The following is a 17,264-nucleotide window of genomic DNA, read 5'->3' as shown; positions in this document are numbered from 1 at the left end:
AAACCCCTTACATACTTTTGCCGACGATTTCGATCAGGTCATTCAAGGATAATGACCCCATTTCCAGCTTGCCTAGCATATCCCTGAAGAGGCTGCCACAACAACAAATAATACCCACTGCTTCCTCGGTCCTCGCCCTGCGGTTCGAAGACAGTGTGGCATGACACACCGTATGATAATTAGTTAGAGGCCGACATTGACGCGCTGTCTTCGCCCTTTTGCGATAGACTTTAGCCGGATTACATTCCTATCACTTATTTAGTATTACTCTTAACATTGGCATTACTCATCCCAGATGCAGGCCAGGGAAAGGGAGCCGTCACAAAGCAGGCTAAGACGGGCACGCGCGACGGTACTAGACGGTGTATGAATGAGCTTTGAAGCCCAGTCCTCGACGAGGGTGGACAGCTCACGCACCTTGCAGTCAAACAAACTCTGTCTCTGCGTGCAGTGGTACCATGACCAAAACAAATTACTTACTGAGTACAGTACTTTATGAAGCAGCGCACTTTTCTCGGCCCAGGGCAACCCTCATTTGTTGTTTTCTTATCATGCACATGCTTCATCAGTAGAATGCGAGTCAGAAAACTTGCTCGGGATCAGTTGACCTTGCTCATTATTGTCAAGACCAGTCTAAATAGTTTGAGCTTTGTTATGTATGCTCTGTTGATGACTATGGGATTCATAAAACAGCAAACAGCCTGGGTCTGGGTTCATGCTGGCCTCCAGAGATAGGTCAAAAAGATGTTTGATCTTGTTGATCTTGGCTGAGATGGCACTGATTTAGGTTCATTCTGGACCGTGAGGCTGGCCTCGGCCCAAGCCAAACTAGACTTGCCGCTTTAGGCTTGGCGACCACCGCAGGTGCCCAGAGGTCCCGGCCGTTCATGCCAGCATCGCGGCCGCCTCGCATCTGGGGTTTCAACCGTGAGTTTCGCAGGACCAACTACGAAGTGAACGAACCAAAGATGACGTCCAACAAAGATATGCGGAGGCTAGACCTTGGTATCTTCCCGAAACAACCCCAGACTATCCTGTTTCCCGCCGAGAACCTCATGGACTAACGTTGCCAATCGTACAGCTATTCCTTACGTTGACCCCCCGAAAGACAAGAACGATGCGGATATGACCGGTATATATAGTCTCGGAGACTTTGAGTCGCGCAATGCAGAAGATGCAAGCTGATTGCTGGAATAGGTGCCATGTCGAGCACAATGCCTATGGCAGCGGTGGGTGCACTCCGAGCCCCCTTCAGGTTGAATTGTTACTTATAACTCAACTCAACAGATGTTCACAAGAAACAGGTATGTCTCTGGAATTGGCAGAGCGCCTGTTGTCGGCGTTGGAATTCCAGCTGATCTCTCATGCTGCTTAGGATGATTGGATGGTATGCCGCTCCCCTTTCACATAAGAATAAGGTTAATTGACCAGCAACAGGGTCGCTTTTGTCTTTTCGCTCCAGTCCTGGCTTGGTGAGACCGCGGAACAGAAGAAGACTGCTACTACACCAGCATACATGTCCGTTGGAATGTCCTGTGCGTTGATCTAACGATATCTATATTGAATGTGTTCATGGACTAATTTTAACGCAAACTTAGTAATGGCGTTGGCTGTTGTACGTCAACGCGCTCCTCCATCTCTCCGAAAGACTACCTATGCGATTCTAACTTCAACTCCCCAGACATACCTTCCAATCTTCCTCCCTCCACCAGCTGCTCGAGGCGGCTCTGCTTCCATTCCCTCGCCCACTCCGTCCCCATGAGGAAGCTTGCAATGGACCCGTGTTGAGTAATTGTGAACAAAATGTATGTACTCATTTTTAACTCTTTCTGCTGCTGTGATGTTTACCATGGAAAAAGTTCGGCATTCGCGACGAGGTGTAACATAAGTTGTGAACTGGCCCTCTTGTCACAGTGGCGTAGGCGCGGGATTTGTCTTACTGGTTTAATTAATTGAATACTATTTGCTCATGGTCGCTCTGGGGGCCATAGAATCGTAGTCACGATTCGAGATACAACGCCCCGCGATGTTGGGGCAATAGTGACAGAGGGGATTTCGCCACTGGTGGCCACTGTCGCAGATGGATCGGGCCACCAGGTGCAATTCTTAGTACATGTTGGATTCTCCCACCGGTAGGTGTAGACTCAACTCTTGGAAGGAGGTTCAGGGTAGTACAAGGCTGCTCGAGGCTGCAGGAATCATCAGAAACAAAGATATCCAGCCCAAAGTCGCAGTCAATGAAGTGAGTCACGTGTACACCGCCTTCCCCCACAAGGCCACTAAATCGCAGCCGCGCCCCTCAAAAGGATCTTCCTTCCCTTTCTTCCTTCCGACCTCATCATCTCCATTCAAGTTTCACGCTTTACTCGAATCTCACCAACTTGCGATTCCTATTCCAGAGACTCAGATCTCCTCTCCAGACTTTATCAACAGAAACCGCTTTTAAGGGCCGTTCCCGTCAAAAGGCCGAGTTTATGTCCATCGAAAACCTCAAGACCTTCGGTAAGGCTTTGCCACCCCTTTCGTTATCATCTTTCACCTCTGCATTCATTGCAAAGAACCACCGGTTGCTGGCGACAGCACGGTGTTCTGAAGCTCACATTCAGTTGAACTATTATCGGTTGGGTTCGCTTTTGTTCGTTGCTCAGCCTCTTGCGACATACGTGGGCCCTTCGGCGGGGTAGATTATGGTCACGAATCTGGGCTGACACGTGCTCCTACAGACCCCTTCGCCGAAGCTGACGAAGACACCGGCGAGACTAAGCAGTCTCAAAATTACATCCATATACGGATTCAACGTACGTCCTCCCCCCGATCTCACTATCATACCTCATCATGATCCCAGGTTTCGACCTGACCGTCCTTGTTCTGGACTAACATACTCCCTGCAGAGCGCAATGGTCGTAAGACCTTGACCACGGTCCAGGGTCTCCCTAAGAAGTTCGATCAGAAAAAGATCTTGAAGGTGATCAAGAAGAAGTTTGGTATGCTTCGCGGGCCATTGCCGTCCCATTTAAAGCATAGCTAACGTATCTTTCTTCAGCTTGCAATGGCACCATCGTCAACGACACCGAGATGGGTGAGGTGATTCAGCTCCAAGGAGATCAGCGTAAGGATGTTCAGGAATTCTTGACCGACAAGAAGGAGGGTCTTGAGCTTGATGCCAAGACCATCAAGGTTCACGGTTTCTAAGGCAGAAGCCACACCCCGTTCCGGTCCCTTCTTCCCAGTCCACGTTACCCTTGGGATAGCGACCGCGGCAAGTCGCCTATCGTTGCCCGCCTATTCATTGCATTCAGCAACATCTGCAAATATACTGGTTGGTTAGGCTATTCCTATACCCGGTATGCTGGACTTGGGCCTTTGTCGAACCGATGCACGAGTCAACTCGTCCCTAGGAATCGTGAACGGGCAATTTGGGAGGGATATCCGTATCGAAGTACCTACCAACATAGAAGGGTTCTTGAGGGGGATTTCGTGACTTCAGTATTATTCTTAGTATCTCGCCAGGTAGCTAGCACAAGCCAGTCAGCCCTGTCTTATTTTACGGAATATCTTCACATCCTACTTTATCCCCTCTGCTCCTGGCATGATCTCTAGATATTTCTCGGCAATAAAAGCTGTGAGAGGATTTGACTTATGAAGTTTACTGGGTAGCAGTAAGCACCCGCCCATCCAGGAGAAGTTCGCGATCATCATACGCTGTCTAGCTAGGCCATTACCGAACAGTGAGGGACAGATAGAATTCAGCCCGCGTGCCAGTTGTATCAACCTTAGCGTCGTCGGCTCCGTTATCAAAAAAGAAAAACCCTTTAGATCAGGACTAGCTTCTCGACGATCATCGCAAGTACAAATCCACCTTGACGCCTTCTGCATGTACATCTGGTAGAAAGAAAAATGCATACATGGTATTGTGTGGCATACTACATCTTTATACAACGATAATTCGAAGGAAAGAAGCAGTTGCGCGATACCAGGGGCGCTCTCATGATTTCTCCTGAGCTCGAATAAAAGGAGAAGGACATGAAAAACAGAACATCAGAATCATGACACCCGGTGAGGTGGACAAAGAAGTACTCAAAAGATCATCATCTTGCGGAAATCGGAAGAGACCCCAGCAACCGAAACGCCGGATTAGTTATTTATAGTATTAGTCGGGAGGATGAGAGAGATATATAGCATTGATGAGGTGCCGTGCTTCATAGAATCGTACACTTCTTGTTCCTTTGTTTCGTAGCAGGTCGAGGGTTGAGTACAGCGCTAAAATTCCCATTAGCTTCCGCACAACAGATCGAAGCGTTAAGGGAAAGGGTACCGGATGGCCTCGTCGAAGACACTCTTAAGGTTACGTTGTGTGAGAGCGGAGCACTCCAAGTATTTGTGGGCTCGTATCTCCTTTGCCACGGAGAGAGCTTGCTCGTATGAAACAGGCTCCTGCTTCCTCACACGGAGGCTCTCAAGCTGCCCGGGATCGTCTCGTAGATCGAGCTTGGTCCCCACCAAGATTATGGGAACATTGGGCGCATGATGTTCAATCTCCGGAAACCACTGCACGAGAGTCAGCTACGGTCGATTGCGTTGAGCGGTATTCTTTGATGTTGAGGCAAGTACCTTTGACTTAACGTTGTCGAACGACGGAGGGCTGACGATAGAGAAGCAAATAAGAAATACGTCGGTCTGTGGGTAAGATAATGGGCGCAGTCTGTCGTAGTCTTCCTGTCCAGCAGTATCCCAGAGTCCTAAGCTAATCGGTCTGCCGTCCACCATAACACTGGCGGTATAGTTATCAAATCTATGGACATTGTGTCAACAGCGAATTAAAGGCAGGCGAAGGACGTGGCAACGGACACGGTAGGAATGTATTCGCCGGGGAAGGCGTTTGTTGTATACGAAATAAGAAGACATGTCTAGCGGACAAGTTAGCTATCGCATGATTCCTTGGTTGATGAAAGAGGACTGCTAACCTTTCCCACAGCACCATCACCCGTCACGACACACTATTTGCAAGCGCAACTCGTTAGCTTTTCCATTTCTTCTTCTTCTTCTTGTTGTTCGTCTTGATTTTCTGTTCAGAAGAAAATTTGGACGAAATGCTCTGACCTTAAGAGATTGGGTAGCAGGACCAGTCGCCATCCTTGCTCAAATAACCAAAGCTATATACACGATCCTGAGGATAACTAAGCAAGCTCGAGGTATCAATCGATCCAGCGACACAAGCAATATGAGTACGAGGGAGGCCGCGGGAAGGACGGGACAGTGACAGGTGAAACGGGGGTATCCGCACGGAGAGGAATAACACCAATTGATCGGTCAGGAAAGGACGAGGAGCAGTACCGGGGCCGGAGAAGATCAAGGAGGAGAAATACAATATAGAACAAAATGAGAAGATTGCAAAGAAACAAAGAACACAAGAAGGATGGAGGAAGAGAGTCACGGCGATTGTTAGGAGGAGAAAGAAACGGGGAGGAGAAAGAGAAGGGAGAGAGAGAGAGAGAAAGAAGGAGGGGATGGAGCGAGCGAGTCGGAGGATCTCAGGTTGGTGGAAAGGGAGGAAACTAAGGAGCTCTCACCTTTCTAGCGCAGCCTCTCGGACAACGATGAATGGAAGTTGTCAATCTGATCAGTAGACTTAGTTTGATAGCAAAGAGCCAACCAAGACGTCTTTTTCAACAATTAACAGCACTCGGCGTCTGGGAAGCTTCCGACCAACAGCCAGCCCGCACTGGCTGGTTCAGCGCCAATGGCATGGGCAATGACAATATGCTGGCAGCTACAGTACCAGCGACTCGGTAGGTAGTTCTACATTCTCCTCTGATAACTAGTTAGTAGATACAGGGTTGTTTAACTACCTTATTGTGCCTTTGGGCCCTATATTATTGAATTATTGACAGGGAGTTTCTCAAATCCCTTGAGAAGTTGAGAGACCGAATAATTCCCTCCTGAACCACACATGGTCTGCTTTTGGAACCGCGGTCCGCCTCCAAGAAAACGATAACTCTGTCTGACTAGTTCTATACGCGATAGTCAGAAAGCCACACGCCTCTAAGGACCTCCTGGGATGCCAATGAAATGCTCTTGCATATGAGCCAGCGTCAAGGTGTCATGGAAGCTGAGAACTGGCGGAGACGATGCACTAATCATCCCTGCAGCCTCACCACCAACTGTTGGTCGCTACAGTTCGTCCGTGGTCACTGGTCAGTCGTTGCTTTCTATCTTTTTCCTGAGAATCATCAATTAGTTACTACTTGCTCCCACTCTCCTCCCCCATAATCACTTGAATCCTCCAAAATGCATGCGGGGTAGGTGATCCACCTCGTAAAGCTATGATCACTTTGTGACATCTGTTCGGACTGTTTCTGTCCTGACATCCCTCGTCCAAGCAGTGCAAGCTGCTCAAAGTGGTATCTCAACCGATAGCAAAGAAGGAAATGTAAAAATCGATATAACAATCTAAAAGCACTGCGAATAGGCCGAATCGAACAGACTTTTTAGAGACCCCCACGGTCAAAGAACCGGTGGGGCGCCAAAATTATCAGGGAACCCGTCAAAGACCCAGTTGAGCGAATCGAATACTTCTGAGAATCCTGCTTCATTCAAAAATGCGCCCTCTGGGTCAAAGTGGGCGGGATATAGCAGTTCAGGATCCTCCAGCGACCCGTCAGGTTGCCGAGGAACTGCCGCCGTGGTGATATTAGGATTGGTGGTCGCGGCTTGGATATCGTCGGTGTTTTTCAAGGGTCGGAAACGGTGCCGCCAGCGCCAGACCGTGTCGTAAACATGGCTCATGCTCATGCGGCAGCGTACCTTAAGGAGTAGTGTATCATCTCCAGACTCCTCAGGGGCGCCTGCATTCCACATTTGGGCTAAGATATCTGCAAGCCGGACAGGCCGATCATGATCCATTACACTGATCCTCCTCAAAGCCGAGATGGCTCCGTTAAACAGTAATTTCCCATGTTCAAAGTCAATGTGCCGTCTGAAGTCGCTTTTCAGCAGTTTCATCAGTGCGAATGCAGCCGACACGATCATTTGGAGTATATAATTCGTCGCATGCCCAATCAGCTCCCCAGGAAAAGTTTCGAGGTCTAGTACTCGACCGAGGAAAGATGTGGTTGCAATAAATAATTTCGTCAAATCATCGCTTCGTGCATTTGTACCTAAGAACACAAAGTAACGTAAGTGGAGCTCAGCAGCTCGTAGCTGAATCATATTTATGTCTGTTTTGCCCCAATATTAGCAATGAACAAATTGAAGCAGCGTTCTTTGGGACCATACGAGAGATACTCCTGCCAAAGTCAAGTTCCATTTCTCTAAGCTCACTCTCCAGAAGCTGTGCAATAAGAAGTTTCTCGGAACTGATAAACTCTGCAGGATCCGGGCTGCTACTGTAGAGGGATTTTGTAACCCGGTCACAGAATTTTTCTATGCGTAAGCGTGTCCGCAAATCTTCCGAGGGGTGATAATCCGCATCCTGGAGAGACTTTGGTTCAAGCGCCCAATCATAGATCGTCCCTGGGGGTTGCCCGTAGCCGGTAGCAACACTGTCGAAGAAGTGATGAGTCTCAATACGCCATAAGAACTTGGATTTCCACTCACTTTTGTGCCACAATGTTACATATAACCCATGTCTGTAGTCGATCTTTGACAGCTTCTCCTTGGCCTTCCATTCGAAACGTTGTAAACTCTTCGGCCTGAACGGGGCGATGTAGCCCTAATTGCATGGAAATCTGCATCATGAGCCCACAAAGCATGAACGTAGCATCAGTTCTCTGACTTGTAGTAGGAAGTGGCCAAGTACAGAGAAGACAGAGAGCCTTGACAACACGGTAATCCTGGGGTACGCTTGTGATTGTGGACCATAATAACCTACTAAAAGGCCCGGAGAGAGCGCTGAGGAGTCCTGGCTCTGATGGAGCGCGTCGGCTAGCAACGCAAATGATTGTCCATGCTTGAAACGGACAACGACGGAAGTATTCTTCGGGTGGCTTTTGTGGGTTTAAAAGAGGAAGGAATGGGTGATAGAACTTGAAGAATCTGAAAACAATAGATATTTAGAATCGTCGAAAGCCAAGATTTAATGAGGGCGTCATACTGGTCAAATAATCGCGCTACTCTCTGCCTGGATAGGGAAACTCCTTCCAGTCGCCAGACACTGTCTTCTGGGGAAAGCATAGGGCCATCAGAATGCACAGTTAAGGGTGTAGCCAACGTTTGCGGTTCCAGTTTAGTGGACATAGCCCGGCTTCGATTTGCGTTGGCAGTATCGGGACCGCAGTATATATCTTCTGAACACTGGGACATTTCTTCACTAGCCCTAGCTTGGATAGCTTGGGCGTGATCTCCATCGGTAGCAAGTTTCCGACGGAGCTCTGCAATCTCGCGCTCCATCTCAGCATTTCGCCTGTTTGGGGATGTCAGTAAGGAACAACAGCTGAAATGAACTACAGAGTACGATACAACGATCCTTACCTCCTCTTCGATATACGTTTGAAAGAAGGCTCGACCTTGCATTCGATCTGGAGACGCCGACAGCGCGAGCAGGCATCGGCGGGAGTCTGAACAATATCACATCGCAACTACCGTCATGAATACGACACGGTTCAGCCAGACGTTAACAGGGTAGAAAATAAGGATGTGTATAGACCCTCTTTTTCGGCCATCGAATGATGCAGGTACTCTGGATACTTCGGCTTACCTTCTGCTGTTTACACTCGTTACACGCCTTTCGACATCCACCCCGCCGCTTCCCCGTGGTGGGCGGGGTCTTTTCCATGTCTCCGGGTCCCGAGGCTCTGGCTGAGAAGTCGAAGCCAGTCGGTGGACGCGGAAGTCTGGGGTTGTGCCGAAGGTCGCTAGAGCCCGGGGGCGTTATCAGATTTGCATGCGGAGGCAATCCATGTGGTGCCAGAATACCCCGGTATTCCAGGTCCATCGGTATAAATCAGAACTTGATAATCGCCGGAATGGAGCCGAGGGGTGTGTGAACACCTGCGATATGGAGAATGCGACAACCAAGGACTTTGGTGCAGGTGCCGGAAATCGGCAGAAAACTTTGGTGGTTCCCCAGCGCGATACTCGGCAGTTCTCCAAATGTTGCTGACTCATTTAGCTTGTGTCCACTAGTTACTAAGTATTCAGACGTGACCCTTATGAGCCAAGAGCATCTTTTTCGTACAGAATAGAGTAGGTTTATGATATTGAGCAGGAGTAGTTTGTATGTCTGCTATCAATGCAAGCCAGACCATCGAAGTTTCTGAGTAAAGCTCGCCGAGGATTCGAGTATGATTGGGTATTTCAACTCCGTAAGTGCTCCTTACAGAGAGAACACGTACACTATCGGCAGACTGAGTACACCCTCAATGATAGGCGCCACAGTTTTAATTGCACAGAGTCTCATGTCTCGTGCGGGAAGAATGCGCTGGTTATCATTTTTGGAGTCTGAACATCTGATGTACTAGATATAGTCACGTGCTGATTGCTGGTACCTGACCAAGCCCCACACTAGTCCCAAAATTGACGAACGCCTCATGCCGCCGCCGACGATAGCTGCGTAGGCTTCCGTCATTGTTCGGCCAGCAACGTTCTTATATCTTCCTTGCGCTTTCTCTGCGTGCTTTGAACGTCAATATACCCCTTTTGCTTCTTGCTACCCTGTGTTAGTCGCACATATGGCAGATGTCACGCTTCATGATGGCCTCGTCCCCAACACACCTTCGTCCGGGGAGCCAGTTCCACCCTTGAGTGCTGGTTCTGCCGCCCCCTCCGCCACAGGCCTGGAGATCCGCCCAACACCCCCAGTTCTTTCAGAGGAGTTGAAGGCTCGCTTGGATAAAGTTCTTTATTCGGACGTAAGCGGAATCCATGCTATATTCATAAAGTCCTTCTGAGTTAACCGCTGGCTATTCTAGATTGGTGTAACGACTCTCCTGACTCGGTTAAAACAAAGTGTTGCATCTGCTAGGGTTCGTTCATGAGATTCTGTGCCGACAATATATCCAAGACGGTATATGGGCTAACGTGGGTTGTCTTGCGAAGGACTTTGCTTCGTTTCTCAAAAAGAGATCGATTCTGGAAGAAGAGCATGCTCAAGGCTTGAGAAAGCTGTCGCGCTCTCTATACGATGCCGCTCATAAAACCGAAAATCGCCAAGGAACCTACAGTTATGGATGTGTTGAGCTCAATGGCTTTCATGACCGCATGGCAGATCATGGGCTCCAATTTGCAGCGTCCCTGCAACAGATGGCTGATAATCTCAATGAGCTTGCCGGTAACATCGAGAAGGGTCGCAAGCAATGGAAGCATGAAGGATTGAATGCAGAAAAGAAAGTTATGGAGGCAGAGGCGCTGGCTGAGAAAGCCAAGTCCAAATATGACACTCTGGCGGAGCAGTATGACCGAGTGAAGACGGGGGAGAAACAAGGTGGAAAGTTCGGTTTCAAGGGTACTAAATCCGCTGCGCAACAAGAGGAGGATCTACACCGCAAGGTTCAGGGCGCAGATTCCGATTATGCGTCTAAGGTCCAAACCGCCCAGGCGGCTAGGCAAGAACTAATCTCCACTCATCGACCTCAGGCTGTACACAATATCCAGCAGCTAATCTCCGAGTGCGACTCAGGCCTTGCTCTGCAAATGCAGAAGTTCGGTATGCTATCTAATCGCCAATATACACCTTGCTTGCATACTGACCACTTTAGGCACCTTCAATGAGAAGTTACTGCTGGGACAGGGCTTATCTATCAGTCCTTTGAAAGAAGGAGACAGCACACCCAAGAGTCTTCGCGAAGTAATCCAGCAGATTGACAATCATAAAGACTTCCATGACTTTGTCTTAAGTCATGAGTTCAGCCCCAGCGCAGTTACTTCGGAGCAGATCCAGTACCATCGTCATCCAGTGAGTACTCCGCAAACGTGCCCCACAGCAATCATCTCATCTGACATCGCCTTTAGACACTTGGAGGATCAACTGTACCTGCGGTTTCTAGCCCACAGGTCAGCACACAAACAAAACGGCAGTCCGTTGTTGTACCTCCACCTGTATCTCAATCACCGGCATCTACACAACCGCCGCCTCAGATTCCCGTCCAGATACCGGTCTCAAGTCCCCTCGAGACCACTCAATCACCACCATATCCTCAAAACTCTGACGTACACTCACTACCGCCTTTTCAGCCTCCATACCCCACTTCATCAGGGCCTGCGGTCGAACCGCACTTCGTGAACCAACCGCCAGCACCAGCACCAGCGCAGAAAGGTCCACCACCTCCGCCCTCTGGAAATGGTTTCTCCTCGACTCTGAACCTTCCACCGTTGAAGCCAGTCTTTGGAGTCTCGTTAGATGATTTATATGTTCGCGATGGAACCGCTGTTCCCATGATTGTATACCAGTGCTTCCAGGCGATAGAACTGTTCGGGCTTGATGTAGAAGGCATTTACCGGCTTTCCGGCAGTGCGAATCATATCAGCCAGATGAAAGCTTTGTTCGATAATGGTGCGTATTCCTTTTTTTTTCGCCCTGATCCCACTAACACGCCGCGACAGACTCATCTCAGGTAGACTATACAAACCCCGAGAACTTCCACCACGACGTGAACAGTGTTGCAGGTCTTTTGAAGCAATTCTTCAGGGACCTTCCAGACCCTCTATTCACCTCCCAGGCATACTCAAGCTTTATAGACGCCGCCCGTAAGCTCTTTCGACTCCCAACCTGGACATTTTACCCCATGCTGACGTACATCATTAGGCATCGATGATGACATCCAAAGAAGGGATTCGCTCCATGCAATCATTAACGGGCTTCCAGATGCACATTATGCCACTATGAGAGCCCTAATACTCGTAAGTCTTTTCCCCGTCTCTATCTCTTACAGTGACGATTTGCCCCGCTAACTCTTATTAGCATTTGAACAAGGTCCAGGAGCATTACACACAGAATCGCATGAATGCAGGCAACATCGCAATCTGCTTTGGGTATGCTCTCACCATGAATCGCAATTTTGTCCATTTTATACCCGGCTAATTAGACATTAGGCCCACATTGATGGGTGCAAGTTCAGTTGGTAATATTGCGGATGCCGGTTGGCAGGTACGCGTGATCGAAACTATACTCAACAACACTTTCCAGATTTTCGATGACGACTAGAGTAGTCTTGAGCAAATCTGAGTGCGAAACCCAATTTCTGCGCTTTTTCTAGGGGCTCATCTATTTTGACGATTGATCCTTGGCTCGCGCACGTTCTTAGGGTTAGGTTTCCCCCGGGTAGTTGTCTTGTTATAATCCGTTCGTTGTATCAGACCCTTGCTCTTCCTCTCCACTGTACATAATAATACTGCTTGTCACTTGTCATGGGATATATCTCCCAATGCCTTACTTCCAAATGTTAATAGGTTTCATGGCATGATCTTCATCTTTCCTAGTCTTACATTCTTCCAAAGTACTTGGAGTTGTCAAACGGGGTAATAAATACAAGATTTCAATGGCAAATGAGCAGAATGCCTGATAAAGTACAGAGGTGGGACGCCATAACCAATTCGCTCATAAGTATATCAGAGTAATCCGGTCTAAAGGCTGAGTGAGGCTCTGGTGTGGAGTACGTATAGAAAGCAGATTCGAGTTGAAACCAGATTTCTAACCAGAGGCATACCTCAGTCATAGCCTCAAAAGATCAGGGCGAGCGAGTTTAATGGTATCGACACATTCATGTATCGATAAGGTGATGGCCCATAATTGAAGTGCTTCAGCTTGTCTCACGGGAGGCTAGCAGGAGAACAGGAGTCATTGGTTACCTCTTGACCCCCATTGAGTCTTTCATCGCCTCTAGGCGATCCGCCATTGATATTCCCTGTGCAAAGATAGGAGTGCTGAGGTCCTCAATAGTTGTTGGACTGGCGTGGCCCCAAATGCGCCAGGGTTCTTCCTCGCCAGTCCACCTGAGTTTTTGGATAACAATATACTCGGTACAGTCCTGCTGCTTCGCAGGGGACGGCGTAGTGTGCCCCTCATCTCCCGCTTTTTGTCGCTGCATCTTGCCTGTTGACTGGCGGGTTGTGATGCGGAGTACGACCTGGCGAACACCGGAGTCGGGTATCTCGGGAATCTGAGTAGCACGGTCTGAGACAACACGAATTCCAGTGAAAAAGGTCGACGACGAGCGAATGTATTTGTCAAGGGACCAGGTCACTTTCTCGCCTTTGGGACGAGTTGCTATGCGGCTGATGAGGTTGTTTGCGAGGCCAGTGCAGCAGATCTTGCGTAGGGTGGCAGCGTCTCCGCTATGAAGAAGAGATACCCGAAGTTAGTGGGTGATATTTAGAAAGCTCTTTTACGTGCAGCTAGAACTCACTTAGCGAATGCAGAGTACATCTGCTTGTGAAAACCGCGCGCTACTTGACGTCTTTCTCTCAGGCGCAAAGGAAGAGACTTGCCCTGTGATTTACTGTAAACAACAAGCCTATGTCGAGTTAGATTAACTGCTATCATCGAGCAGTGGTCCAGAGAGAAAGGCCTCACCCCAAGAAATTCTGGAACCATGATTTCAACCACAGCCATTCGAAGTGCAGCCGTTCTCTCGGTTGTTGGAAGATTGAAGGTAAATCCCTCCACAATGGCCGGATAAACGTCCCAGGTAGCAGTCCAATGTCTTGCGGCAGCTCTGACCGCACCAATTGCTGCCCCCTAGACTTCATACTTGGCTGTGCTGGTTGTCTGACTCCTACCGACTGCGGCATTCCGGGACGTTGGATAGCGTTGCGCTGGGAGGAAAGCGAGAAGTGCCGGCATAATGGAGAAGGCAACACACCGGCAGGGTTTCGAGTTACTGAAAGCAACGAGCGAGTCGAGATCGAAGACGCCATGGCGAGTTGGAGTTGCAACTCGAGCTAGGGCCGTTGCTCGTAGATCTGGATCCTGTGATTTTTCGCCGGCGCACGACATCGACCTGCGGTGTCACGTGCACCACTTGGTTGACTATTTTGATGCAATTGGGTTTTGGGTTCCAGTCTGTTATCTCACACGCTTTTTCCGGGCGCTGTCGATCCTCCTGAGCCCGCCAGATACGCACTTCCAGGCGTAGCCTTTCCTCAGTTTCGGTCATTCAGCCTCCAACTGTCGCGACTTCGCCCACATTCGTCAGCCCAGCTCGAAGAGGACAGAGAAGCGACCCTCATCAGGGGTAATCGGAGGTGGACGAATATCTACATCTCTGGAAGTCATATCCACACAGGTCATATCTTGCTTTTGGCTCTCTCGCTACCTGCGCAACGGCTGCGTATGCCGTATACTTAAGGCTGGCTCCTCCTCGCCGTGATGATGCTCCTCCACCCTTCTCTCCCCGCCGCCGATCGTCTCCTGGGCCTGAACTGATACACTCCCATCCGGCCCCTTCTCCATTCACACCGACGACCTTTTTCCCTTCTATCGCTATTCCACCGGGCGTTCTCCGAGATAAAGAGGTGGCTTCGTCCGACACGTCAACCGTTGTGCCGCCCTCCCCCGCTTCTACGTCCCATACATCCAACAGCAATGAAGCAGGCCACACCACTACATCCGCTTTACATCCACGCGTTGCCGTTATCTTGGGGGTCGATAGGAAATGGATGGTCCCTTTGATTGTTTGCCGTGCTCTAAGTACCGCTCCGGCAGCATGGTGGGGGCTCCGGTGTGCCTTTACCTTCCTAGCCGAACTTCTCCATATACGGCCGGGCATGGGACGGGAAGGTTGGGCGGCGGCTATTGTTGGTAGTGTAGGCCAAAATTGGGATGTTGAGAGAAGATTTAGAGTAACGGAAGTGGCATTGGCTATAATGTGGGTATGTAACGCATTGCTTCGTCTTGAAACCTAACTTCAAGGTACAGGGCTCACAAATTGCTGACATCTATAGTGCTGTGCATCCGCATATCTTTCTTACTTTTTTGCTGATTGTATGATGTCTCGTTGGTATGTTTCCGCACTCATGTTGCGCCTAGATCTGTACTTACTACTCTTTTTTTTTCTAATTATACAGGCTTTTGAACTATACCCCGCCAGCTGTTGTTATTCGTCTTCTTACAACGAACGGATTGATTGCATATATCACTTCTTGGGTTCTCTACCTTTCAGGTGCATCTTCGGACCCTCGACTTCTCCTACCGGCATGGATCTCCATCACTACTGTGAGCGTCTCTCGCTGAACGACGTTGTGGTTCCACAAACTAACCGCCCTCTCATAAAGACTTTAACATTTCTATATCATGCAACCCAGAATCACGCTACAATTAAGCGTGAAACTGCGGCCTCGCTCCTCGTCGTGTCAGTTGCCAGCTTCGTCAGCATGTCCTCACTCCTTTTGCAGCTACACTTGACCCGCGAGAACGAACCGGAAGTACCGCTCTTTGTCTTGACGCGGAGGCTCTGGGATTTTGCCGTTGATGTTGTTCAACGTATGCGGGTCGCCAATGACCAGGTTGGAGAACTCTAGATCTGATCCTAATACTCTCTTACAACTTCCTCGAGCCCATTCATAGTAAGGCCAATATGATTCATGATTTGAGTTCGAACTACTTTCACTCTGCAAAGAGCGTGTGCTTACAGCTTACGCTATCTACCAAGATACTAATGATACATGACAATCCAAATTGACTTAGAACTCTGACAGATCTAGGGTATCTGCTTGAACATGCTGAAGCAACTGAACACACGAAACCCCCGCCACCAAAAACTGTCTTCACACAACTATCCAACTGCTTTCACCATGGCTTTTAAAACTAAGCCATGCGAGCTCTTCGACTCGGATGAATGAAGTCCTCTGCAGATTCTTCACCGGTCGCCTTCTTGACCTTCTCCGTTTGAATTTCTTTGCCCTGGCGCTTCCTTTCTTCGGCAAGCTTCTGATTTTTGTACTCGATCTTGGCTTTTCGGTGCTCGGTATTACCGCCGCCGCCGGCACTGACAGCGTTCTATGTCAACAGACCTCTTTGAGAGCTTAGACGAGGTTCAAGATAGTGACTTACGTTAGCTCAACATTGATTCGGCGCGGAGGATATTTCCCATCGTCAAATGAAGAGTGATGATAAAGCTTGAGACAGGTCTTCATCTTGTCGTAGTTTTCGAATTCCACGAATCCGAAGCCGCGACATTTCGTGGGCTTGTCTGGCTGCGTAGCCACTCGCACGGAACTCGGTTGGATCTTCTCGAAGTGCGCTGTGAGGGACTCGGCGTTGGCAGAGTATGGCAGGTTGCCTGCGATGAACCGCAAATCAGTCCCCAGGATTATGTAGCGATGCAAGGAAGGTAGAGAGGAGGTTCTTACCGACGAAGACAATAAATCGAGCTGCCTTCTGCTTTGGGCCAGCGGATTCGTCCGCTTCTTGGTCGAGATACTGTTTTGAGTCTCCAGCTGGATCCGCTTGCACCTTTTGCTTCTTCTCTTTCTTTTCCTTCTTTGTTTTCTTGTCCTTCTTCTTCTTCTTGGTTGGCTGCTCTGGCATGGCCTCATCAACATCCATGGCGTCAGTTGCCTCCGCGCTGGCCTCGGGCTCTAGCTCATTGGCGTTTGTATCCTCGGCGTCCTCTGTTACATCCTTAGATTTCCTCTCCTTCTTTCCCTTCTTTTCCTTCTTCTCCTTCTTGTCCTTCTTCTCCTTTTTGTCCTTCTTCTCTTTCTTCTCTTTCTTGTCCTTCTTTTCCTTCTTCTCCTTCACATCCATCTCCTTAGCAACATTCACATTCACTGCATCAACAGCATCCTTCTCCTTGCGCTTTTTCTCCTTCTTATCTCCGCGCTTCGAGTCGCGCTTGGCCTTCTTGCCTTCAGGTTCAACGACCGCAACTTCCTCGGCAGGGTTCTGCTCGAGCTTGCGCTTCTTGTCGCCCATGACTGTCTTTTTGTAACAAGGATTTTGGACTCAAGAGGAAACACGTCAGACGAATATAAGTTTTGTCAGCCAAGGGCAGCGACGAATATTTCGGGAAAATATGATCTCAAGAGCTCGAGAAAAAGGAATTAACATCAAACGTTAGGATGGTGAAGGCTAAAAAAAAATCCAAGAATTTACTCTTTTCTGCCGGGCGGAGATTGGAGATGATATCGGAGGAATTGGGCGGTGAGGATGATCTCCGCTCGGAGATTATTTGGTTAGGGCTACGTAACTTTGTCCTGAGGTCTAGATATATGTATCTGAATACCTGGAGAGGGCTCCTTAAAGAAAGGTGGCTTGGGATGGTAAACTGAAAGCTGTATTGGGAAGTCTATCTGCTTATATTAGAGCTGCTATTTACGCGAAATTTATA

General features: G+C 49.0%; 7 protein-coding genes across 7 annotated transcripts; 3 read left to right on the top strand and 4 right to left on the bottom strand.

The window, feature by feature from the left end:
- Positions 1-968: 968 nt before the first annotated feature.
- On the top strand, positions 969-3,446 carry BJY04DRAFT_232494 (SUI1 family translation initiation factor; the record flags this gene model as incomplete). The annotated part of the gene is made up of 8 exons (XM_073719763.1): positions 969-1,005; positions 1,082-1,132; positions 1,198-1,255; positions 1,438-1,535; positions 1,599-1,619; positions 2,724-2,798; positions 2,892-2,984; positions 3,044-3,446. The coding sequence occupies 8 exons, from the start codon at positions 969-971 to the stop codon at positions 3,190-3,192; spliced, it is 582 nt and encodes a 193-aa protein (XP_073574830.1). The 3' UTR covers positions 3,193-3,446.
- A 605-nt stretch (positions 3,447-4,051) lies between these two features.
- racA (putative Rho GTPase Rac) lies at positions 4,052-5,367 on the bottom strand. The gene is made up of 6 exons (XM_073708984.1): positions 5,101-5,367; positions 4,965-4,997; positions 4,849-4,907; positions 4,612-4,792; positions 4,316-4,548; positions 4,052-4,260 (listed from the first exon to the last, which is right to left on the bottom strand). Exons 1-6 carry the CDS (start codon positions 5,131-5,133, stop codon positions 4,200-4,202), a joined length of 600 nt encoding a protein of 199 aa, XP_073574829.1. The 5' UTR covers positions 5,134-5,367; the 3' UTR covers positions 4,052-4,199.
- Positions 5,368-6,387: 1,020 nt separating this feature from the next.
- BJY04DRAFT_157769 (transcription factor domain-containing protein) lies at positions 6,388-9,047 on the bottom strand. Its single transcript, XM_073708985.1, has 6 exons — positions 8,696-9,047; positions 8,470-8,576; positions 8,093-8,401; positions 7,597-8,034; positions 7,276-7,541; positions 6,388-7,217 (listed from the first exon to the last, which is right to left on the bottom strand). The coding sequence occupies exons 1-6, from the start codon at positions 8,930-8,932 to the stop codon at positions 6,505-6,507; spliced, it is 2,070 nt and encodes a 689-aa protein (XP_073574828.1). The 5' UTR covers positions 8,933-9,047; the 3' UTR covers positions 6,388-6,504.
- Positions 9,048-9,587: 540 nt separating this feature from the next.
- On the top strand, positions 9,588-12,388 carry rgd1 (putative Rho GTPase activator (Rgd1)). Its single transcript, XM_073710171.1, has 9 exons — positions 9,588-9,848; positions 9,909-9,962; positions 10,036-10,642; positions 10,695-10,891; positions 10,948-11,488; positions 11,539-11,682; positions 11,741-11,835; positions 11,897-11,967; positions 12,028-12,388. Exons 1-9 carry the CDS (start codon positions 9,669-9,671, stop codon positions 12,137-12,139), a joined length of 2,001 nt encoding a protein of 666 aa, XP_073574827.1. The 5' UTR covers positions 9,588-9,668; the 3' UTR covers positions 12,140-12,388.
- Positions 12,389-13,928, bottom strand: BJY04DRAFT_181160 (uncharacterized protein). Its single transcript, XM_073710170.1, has 3 exons — positions 13,508-13,928; positions 13,341-13,448; positions 12,389-13,269 (listed from the first exon to the last, which is right to left on the bottom strand). Exons 1-3 carry the CDS (start codon positions 13,849-13,851, stop codon positions 12,780-12,782), a joined length of 942 nt encoding a protein of 313 aa, XP_073574826.1. The 5' UTR covers positions 13,852-13,928; the 3' UTR covers positions 12,389-12,779.
- Positions 13,929-14,437: 509 nt separating this feature from the next.
- On the top strand, positions 14,438-15,610 carry BJY04DRAFT_157236 (N-glycosylation protein-domain-containing protein). Its single transcript, XM_073708982.1, has 4 exons — positions 14,438-14,805; positions 14,878-14,933; positions 15,001-15,148; positions 15,208-15,610. The coding sequence occupies exons 1-4, from the start codon at positions 14,593-14,595 to the stop codon at positions 15,451-15,453; spliced, it is 663 nt and encodes a 220-aa protein (XP_073574825.1). The 5' UTR covers positions 14,438-14,592; the 3' UTR covers positions 15,454-15,610.
- BJY04DRAFT_157244 (RNA-binding protein) lies at positions 15,597-17,074 on the bottom strand. Its single transcript, XM_073708983.1, has 3 exons — positions 16,285-17,074; positions 15,986-16,214; positions 15,597-15,920 (listed from the first exon to the last, which is right to left on the bottom strand). Exons 1-3 carry the CDS (start codon positions 16,847-16,849, stop codon positions 15,740-15,742), a joined length of 975 nt encoding a protein of 324 aa, XP_073574824.1. The 5' UTR covers positions 16,850-17,074; the 3' UTR covers positions 15,597-15,739.
- Between the last annotated feature and the right edge of the window lie 190 nt (positions 17,075-17,264).

The sequence above is a fragment of the Aspergillus karnatakaensis genome (genome assembly GCF_047715665.1).
Source record: "Aspergillus karnatakaensis strain CBS 102800 unplaced genomic scaffold BJY04scaffold_8, whole genome shotgun sequence".
In the NCBI taxonomy this organism is placed as follows: Eukaryota; Fungi; Ascomycota; class Eurotiomycetes; order Eurotiales; family Aspergillaceae; genus Aspergillus; species Aspergillus karnatakaensis.
This window is presented reverse-complemented; position numbering and strand designations above follow the sequence as displayed.

Excerpts from the sequence above, each read along its gene's own strand:
- racA (XM_073708984.1), bottom strand. The coding sequence starts at position 5,133 with ATGGCGACTGGTCCTGCTACCCAATCTCTTAAG. Across the intron at positions 4,549-4,611 it reads TCGACAACGTTAAGTCAAAG|TGGTTTCCGGAGATTGAACA; the intron begins GTACTTGCCTCA and ends ACTCTCGTGCAG. Across the intron at positions 4,261-4,315 it reads GTCTTCGACGAGGCCATCCG|CGCTGTACTCAACCCTCGAC; the intron begins GTACCCTTTCCC and ends TGGGAATTTTAG.
- BJY04DRAFT_157769 (XM_073708985.1), bottom strand. The coding sequence starts at position 8,932 with ATGGACCTGGAATACCGGGGTATTCTGGCACCACATGGATTGCCTCCG. Across the intron at positions 7,542-7,596 it reads TGTAACATTGTGGCACAAAA|TGTTGCTACCGGCTACGGGC; the intron begins GTGAGTGGAAAT and ends CTTCTTCGACAG. Across the intron at positions 7,218-7,275 it reads CTTTGGCAGGAGTATCTCTC|ACATAAATATGATTCAGCTA; the intron begins GTATGGTCCCAA and ends GGGGCAAAACAG.
- rgd1 (XM_073710171.1), top strand. The coding sequence starts at position 9,669 with ATGGCAGATGTCACGCTTCATGATGGCCTCGTCCCCAACACACCTTCG. Across the intron at positions 9,963-10,035 it reads AAAGTGTTGCATCTGCTAGG|GACTTTGCTTCGTTTCTCAA; the intron begins GTTCGTTCATGA and ends TGTCTTGCGAAG. Across the intron at positions 11,489-11,538 it reads GAAAGCTTTGTTCGATAATG|ACTCATCTCAGGTAGACTAT; the intron begins GTGCGTATTCCT and ends ACGCCGCGACAG.
- BJY04DRAFT_181160 (XM_073710170.1), bottom strand. The coding sequence starts at position 13,851 with ATGGCGTCTTCGATCTCGACTCGCTCGTTGCTTTCAGTAACTCGAAAC. Across the intron at positions 13,449-13,507 it reads TGGTTCCAGAATTTCTTGGG|GCTTGTTGTTTACAGTAAAT; the intron begins GTGAGGCCTTTC and ends AACTCGACATAG. Across the intron at positions 13,270-13,340 it reads ATGTACTCTGCATTCGCTAA|CGGAGACGCTGCCACCCTAC; the intron begins GTGAGTTCTAGC and ends TCTTCTTCATAG.
- BJY04DRAFT_157236 (XM_073708982.1), top strand. The coding sequence starts at position 14,593 with ATGGTCCCTTTGATTGTTTGCCGTGCTCTAAGTACCGCTCCGGCAGCA. Across the intron at positions 14,806-14,877 it reads TGGCATTGGCTATAATGTGG|TGCTGTGCATCCGCATATCT; the intron begins GTATGTAACGCA and ends TGACATCTATAG. Across the intron at positions 15,149-15,207 it reads CATGGATCTCCATCACTACT|ACTTTAACATTTCTATATCA; the intron begins GTGAGCGTCTCT and ends CCTCTCATAAAG.
- BJY04DRAFT_157244 (XM_073708983.1), bottom strand. The coding sequence starts at position 16,849 with ATGGGCGACAAGAAGCGCAAGCTCGAGCAGAACCCTGCCGAGGAAGTT. Across the intron at positions 16,215-16,284 it reads TCGATTTATTGTCTTCGTCG|GCAACCTGCCATACTCTGCC; the intron begins GTAAGAACCTCC and ends GGTTCATCGCAG. Across the intron at positions 15,921-15,985 it reads CGAATCAATGTTGAGCTAAC|TGCCGGCGGCGGCGGTAATA; the intron begins GTAAGTCACTAT and ends GAACGCTGTCAG.